General features: G+C 46.0%; 1 protein-coding gene across 1 annotated transcript in view; it reads left to right on the forward strand.

The window, feature by feature from the left end:
- The window catches only part of LOC123138491 (protein FIP1), a 6,097-nt gene extending 4,051 nt beyond the window's left edge, over positions 1–2,046 (forward strand). The window contains exons 9-14 of the mRNA XM_044558472.1: positions 152–233; positions 640–702; positions 850–909; positions 1,268–1,360; positions 1,470–1,532; positions 1,619–2,046. Coding sequence (XP_044414407.1) covers positions 152–233; positions 640–702; positions 850–909; positions 1,268–1,360; positions 1,470–1,532; positions 1,619–1,717 — 460 coding nt within the window. The 3' untranslated portion in view covers positions 1,718–2,046. The remainder of the gene's footprint in view (positions 1–151; positions 234–639; positions 703–849; positions 910–1,267; positions 1,361–1,469; positions 1,533–1,618) is intronic.
- The last annotated feature ends 5,186 nt before the right edge of the window (positions 2,047–7,232 follow it).

The following is a 7,232-nucleotide window of genomic DNA, read 5'->3' on the forward strand; positions in this document are numbered from 1 at the left end:
CTACAGAAACAAATATATTCAAATATATCTACCGAACTCATGTCTAGCACCAAGTGACTTCAAAGAGTTAAAACTATGTTATATAGATCACTGAACATGGTACTGCTAGTAGAGCTAGCTAGGCGCACTGATGCATTTTATTTTCCACCAGATATTATGATGGCCGTCTCTCTGACCAGCAGATGGCATTACTTCAATACCAAAGGGAGAATATTCATTACCTGAGTGAAGAGGTACGTAGAAAATGAAAACAGCTGTGATGCTGAATAGTCAAGACCCATCTCACTCTCACTAAATCTATTCTTCTTTTGTATACTTAGATCCTTTTAACAGTTTTAGAGAAGGTAACATGTAGAGTAACTATGTGCATTTTGAAATCTAATTGCCTTAAATCGCGAGTTGTTTCATTTAAATCTTTGTGCAACATAAGCAGCTGAACTTTTAGTCATACTATTTCCTGAAAGGAGGAATGAGCTGAACCTTTCTAATTCTCCGCTGCCTTCCTCAGTCAGATCATACTCGGCACAGAAGGATTAGATTACATTTCTGGTCAAATTAACACGGATTATAATACTAAGTTAGTTACACATTGAGAACTTTGCTTGTTGACCAACCGTTTCCTTTTTCTTTTCTTAAAAGGTGCTGCGCTTGCAAGAATGTTTGAGCAAATACCAGAGAACTGATGTTGGGAACACTCCTCAGGTCTGCACGACACTGACTACTTATTCTGCATTAGTTTTCTTTAACTGGCACTTGCATAGGCTCAGAATTGGAGAAGAAACTCAGCTGTTATATGAACTATATGAAGTGGTGGATTGCCTGAAGTTATTCCCTTATCTAATTATGCAGGTTGATCTTGTCCATCTTTTAGCATCTCGTGACCAAGAACTTCGAGCACTCTCCGCCGAGGTAATAATCTGTACTATCTTAAGCAAGGTGGCCATTTTTCATGAGCTCGCAAGGCATGCAGTCCTGAAGGCATGTGCCCAAGGTCAAATCACCTGTGTTGGGCCACTTAAAGGAAATGCTTACATGAACTTATTACGTAGAGTATATATCTTCTGTGCAAACTAGTTGCTGGCACTGCCATGTGTTTGTTGACTGTTTGTGTTAATTCTTAATTGTCTAGTCTTTTAATTTGAAAATCATACTCTAATTTAGAAAAGCTGTTAATATTGATATGAGAACCATTTACTTGAGCCATTCATCTTTAATTCCATTAGTGAATCTTCCATCGTGAAGTATCCCATACTAATTAAATGTTCAGATGAATCAAGTGCACTCAGAGCTTCAGCTTGCTCGTGGCCTGATTGATGAAAAGGACTCGGAGATCCAGCGTATTCGTTTGAGCAATAGTCAGGTATGTTTTAGCAAACACTAGCATTCTTCCATAGTGTGACGATCAAGTCAATGTTTCCCACGCCTGCTTGCAAAGCATTCTTACTTGATTATGAACATGCTGGGTGCAGTATGTTGAAGAAAATGATAGACTCAGAGCTATTCTTGGAGAATGGAGTTCTCGAGCCGCAAAGGTACTCTGGATAATTTAATTGCTATTGTTTGACCTGTAGCATTCTCATACTCTTCCCCATCATAACATTTTGGATGCGCTCAACAGCTTGAACGGGCACTGGAGGCAGAGCGACTGTCAAATATTGAACTGCGGAAGAACATTGCAAAATTCCGAGGGCAATTGCATAAGGAGCAACACGCCTGATTCCCCCGTTCTAGGAATAGAATAGATTCATCTGGTGGTGTGTAATGGCTGGTTAGCAACTCTTCACCTGCTGACAGTTTTGCCCAGGACAACTGACCAAAGATAATCATCTCATATGAGATCTTAGAAGTCCAAACCCCTGCTGTTGGCAGTTCAGGAGCATCAGCGGTTTCACTAAAATTGTAACATAGTGCAAGATAAGCATGCTGCCCGATATGCATCAGAAAGAAGGAATAGGCATAGGCGGCAGCTCTTGTGAATGCACAGTTTGATGTATAAATCTGAAAAGAGTTGGTTAATGCCTTAATGGAGTATGGGGGGATTTAGCTTGGGCTTGGTTGGATCTTGAGCCTTTCTATTTGATGCTTCTGCAGCGACATCTCGGCATGTAAAAAGTAGAATGTTATTTTCTGACAAATTACAAAACGGAAGGTGGTCAACTCTTTTTTTTATGACAATAAAAGCGTTGAACTGTTGACCTAGAAAATAACATGCTACTTTTTACAAAAATAACATGCTTCTATCGGATACGCGATACGGGGATACGCCCGATACGCCAATTTTCAAAAAACATGGATACAGGATATGTTTATATATAGATGTTACATATATTAATTATTACAAATATACTTACTTACTTACTTACTTAGCCTTTTATCCCAAAAAAGTTGGGGTAGGCTAGATATGAAACCCTTCCACGAGGACTTCCCAGGAGGTCACCCAACCCAGTTCTACTCTCGCCTAAATGGGTTCCATACTCAAAAGACTGGCTAGTTTTTACGTTGGCTCGCTAAGCCTATCACAACCCTTATATATGAAACCCTTTCACGATGACTTCCCAGGAGGTCACCCATACTACTCTCGCTCAAATGGGTTTCATACTTATGGGACTGGCTAGTTTTTACGTTGGCTCGCCAAGCCTATCACAACCCTCGTCCTTTACCCGGGCTTGGGACCGGATATGCCTAGAAGACATAGGCAGAGTTTAATTATTACAAATATGAAAAAAAATTAAGGAGCTTCTAGGTCAAAGCATGCCTCAATAGGATTACCCTTTCTTTTCTTGCACTTAGTCCACTTCCATTAATTGGTGCCTAGGTTTATTGTTCCAATCAATGCACCGACTCTCTCTTGCTCACCTTTCAATTGAACAAAAAACATTGATAGACATGTTTTCACATGAACTCACGTCCATGTTGGGAAGCTTCAAAAGGTGCGCCTTTATTATTAAGGGGATTTCACGCCGAACGAGGGGTTTCAGGTATCCAAAACGTATCACATAAGTATCATAGGAGTATCTAATATTATTTTCTTTTTTTAAATCAAAATATCGAGGGATACTTACCCGATACGTATCGGGCAGTATCCGGCTGGATACGCGCACTTTCTAAAGTATCCGCGCAATGTAGCTTGGATAGATGGTTCGGTAAACTTGAGTAGATTGATGCATAACTACACATTACATAACTTGCATAGATGGGTCTGCTGCATAACTTAGTTCTCCACGTATATATAGAAAAAAAGATCTGGAGGTGGATTCATAAACAAGCGCACACTAATCCTCATGTCCTGCACCTATATTTAGCATACCTACCTATCTATCTATCCACATCTATATCAATATATCTACCATACTTTGCATAGCTGCTTCATCCATCCACCACTGCTGTCATGTTCTTGGGGGGCTGCGGGCACGGACTGTCGGGGGCACGGGCATGCACTCAACGTACGGCTTGGGGAGCTCGACGTAGCCCTTGGTGAGCAAGTCGACGCGTATCTTGGCGATGACCAACCGCGAGTTGTTGGGCTCAGACCTCTTCGTCGCCTCGTCTAGCGCCTGCCTCCGTTCATCCAGCCACACCAGCGGATCCACCCCGGCAGGCGGTTCGTCCTCGGCGGTGGAGGTCAACAGCAAGTTGGCGAAGCTGAAGGCGGCGATGATGCTATCGTCGTCCAGGCGAACCATGCCTTCGGGGGTCGGGGTCGCGGTGGAGGGGTCGTACTCCTTGAAGATCCTGTCGGCCGCGTCGTCCAGCTGAAGCTCGTCCAGCGCCGCCGCCTCGGGGAAGCTTAGCAGACTTGCCTTGAGCCTCTCCCGCCGAACGGCCAGCGAAGCGAGCGACGCCTCACCCGCCCCGGCGTCGGGGACATCGCCGGACCCGGCCGCCTTCCTTTTGATGCCGGGCATTGGTGGGTGGATCTACTGGCTGCTGGCTCGCCGCAGAAAGTGGGACGGATTTTGGGGCGGCGGTGTCGTCTCGATCTATATTGCCACGAACCTAGGACCTTTTTTATTCGAAGAGAGTTCGACTCGGTGTCGGTGGCCTGGTCTGGTCCGTCGCCGCCATGGGACTCCCGGACCAGGCTCCAGCTGGGCCAGGCCCGCGATCTAAATTCTCTGTAAATTGCAGTCGATGGGGGATTATCTGGAGATGGTCAGCGGGGACCTTCTTTTTGTGTCTCGAAAAAAAAAGCGGGGACCTTTTTTCTTTTGAAGATGAAAGGTAGCTCGAGGCCTACCTTATATTTCAAAACAGGCGTGAGCCTGAAAAGAGTACAAGTACATGTGCTTGTGTTGTGCACCCAGGTGCAAAGGCCACAAGCAAACCAGGTCAGAGAGAGGAAGGGGGACAGAAAGGAGGGAGAGAGGGAGAGCAACAGTCCTACTAGCCTTCGATCATAGTAGCCCAAGATTGCAAAACCTCCCTATCCTGCTGCTTCAAAGCTATGTTGCACCAAAGGCGAATCAAACTGGCTGCATAGAACCTAAAGTAAGGCTCCGTCCAGTTTTTCTGGTTAAAGACTCGATCGTTCCTAGCGTGCCAAAGGGTTACCGCACAGGCAGCAAACACAACATTTCACTTGCGCTTGTCATCCAGCTGAGCTGCAGCATGATATACGAAGTGCTTAACGTTAGGCGAGTCACGCGCCATGGCAGCCAACAGAAGCTTCTCCCAAAGAGCATTGGCATGGCGATAGCGCAACATCAAATGATCAGCTGATTCCACGGCCGGGCAGAGGTCACATCCAGCGTTTGGGGCAGCCATGGTCCAGCCTTTTTTCATCATGTTATCTTTTGTGTTCAAACGACCCCAGAAGACCAACCACAGAAAAACCTTGTGCTTGATGGGAATAATGGGGTCCCAAATCCATGACTCGAAAGCCCACCGCACACCACGGAATGTGAGCAACTGATAGAAATAACTTGTGCTAAGTTTCTTGCTGGCAAGCGAGGGCACACGGGCATCCGAGTGCTGGCTGTTAGGAGTCACATTAGTAAGCAGTTGGTTGAGCTCCAAAAGTTCCTGGGCAGCTGTGTGGGATAAATTTGGCCGTAGCCGCACATTCCAGCTTCCTTTGGTGAATTGAGACCGAATGGAGCAGAACTGGTTGACGGCAACAAGCACAGGGTCAGGAATTTATGCCTTAAGCATCCAGCGCCCAGCCATTGATCATACCAAAAGAAGACATGGGAGCCAGCCCCAACAGAGCAGCGCGAGGAGGAAATGACCAAAGGAAGGCAGCCCTTGAAGCCCTTCCACACGGCAGTGTCCTTGTAACCAACCCCATGTGGCAGAGAACCCTGGCAGTACTGTGACGCAAACCAGCGGAAGCACGGGATATCAGAAGGCTGAAGAGAACTTGCAAAGCATAGCCTGGTTATGAGCCTCCAAATTCCGTATACCCAAACCACCATTGTAGCGTGCTAGAATGACTGAATCCCAAGCCACAAGGCAATGACCTCCCTTGACCTTGCTTTTACCCTGCCAGAAGAAGGCTCTGAGGGTGCCGTCCAGTTTACCCAGGGATTCCTTGGGCCATGGAAAGCAAGCCATGAAATAACTAGGTATGCCAGCCAGGACTGAATTAATGAGCATCAACCTCCTCCCCCCTAGGGAGAGAAAAGTGGCCAGCCAACCTGATAGACGGCGATCAACCTTGTGGATGACCGGCAGCAGCATACCATGCTTGATCTTGTGCAAGGACAGTGGCAGCCCTAGATAAGTGCATGGAAAGGAGGAGACCTGGCAGCCGAGTGCAAGAGCAATTGCAGAGGCGACGTTCAGTTCCACACAGACATGAATCAAGGTGCTCTTATGAAAATTGATGCTCAACCCCGAGAATAGTGGTGTAGCTGTAGGGTGGCCAGGGTGGTCCACGGACCACCCTGGAATTCAGCCCATTAGTTTAATATACTATTCCATATAGAAAAATGAAAACACAACCGGCCCAACTCAGGCCCTGTACACGTGAAAGATTGGCTCGTTTGGTCTGCTCGTACGTGTATCTGCGCTGATTGATCGACGTTCTGTCTCCAGATTCCAAAAGATGTTCCTGAATCCTGGCGCCCCCTTCTTGTAGTTCTTTTGGAACCCTAGCATCTAAGTAACTAATCAGCCAGCGGCGAGCGGCGAGCGCCATCGCCCAGCGCACGGCCGGTGAAGGACGGTCGTCGTGCCAACGGCGGCGGACAGGCGGCCCGCGAATCAAGCACGCACGCACAACCAAATTAGGCTGAGCACAACTTGTTCAGTTTTCCATTGTACGTACTCTAATCTCAGTAAGACTTTTGTTCTCCTCTAATTCGAAGTGTAATTTTCTTTTGCTACGAAGATCTTAAGTTCCGAACAAGTTAAGCTTAGAGTGCCAGCATTAAAGTTCTTTTAATTGATAATTGGTAAATTGAACGGATTGATTATTAGGATTTGTTCCAACTAGCAGTTAATAATTTTTTTGGTAGAACTGTTGCGAAGTGAAGAGGACCTTATTAGACACTGGATCCCTTTCTTCTGGACATCCAGAAGAAGATTGTTCCTCCGTTTTCATCTGACTTGCAGCAATTGAGACTTTGATAGTCATGATAAGGCGTTATCCTCACAAACTAGGTGTGTTATCTTCTATTACGCGAATTTATGATTTAACTATGAATTTCAATATGTTTTGAAAGATCTTCTTGATATGTGCATTTGAAGTATTATATATGCGTTTGTTAGTTGAATTTGCGGTGTAATTTTGTTTTTGTCAATTGGACCACCCTGGCATAAAATCCTGGCTACGCCACTGCCCGAGAAGTCAGAGAAGGCAGATAGAATATCCTTGATCACATTGGCTTGCTGCAACTCACCTCTGAAGATAATCAGTGTATCATCCGCATACTGCAAGACTGGGAAGAAATCGTCCGATCCGAGGGGGTGCAGTAAGGTGCCATTCCGAAAATGCATACAGTAGAGCCGTTGGAGCACATCAGCAACAAGGATGAAAAGGTATGGAGACAGCGAGTCAACCTGCCAGAAGCCTCTCCTGGCAAGAATGGGGTCACCCAACTCTCCATTAAGCAGCACTCTTGGCCGACCGGTGGAGAGGAGCGCATGAACCCATTGAATCCACCGTGGTGGAAAACCCCTCGCTTCGAGAACTTGGGTGAGGCAAGCCCAGCTAACAGAGTCAAAGGCCTTTTTGAAGTCCAATTTTAAGGCTATCATCGGCACTTTCTGAAATTGCGTTAAGTCGACTA

Source organism: Triticum aestivum, chromosome 6B (genome assembly GCF_018294505.1).
Source record: "Triticum aestivum cultivar Chinese Spring chromosome 6B, IWGSC CS RefSeq v2.1, whole genome shotgun sequence".
NCBI lineage: Eukaryota > Viridiplantae > Streptophyta > Magnoliopsida > Poales > Poaceae > Triticum > Triticum aestivum.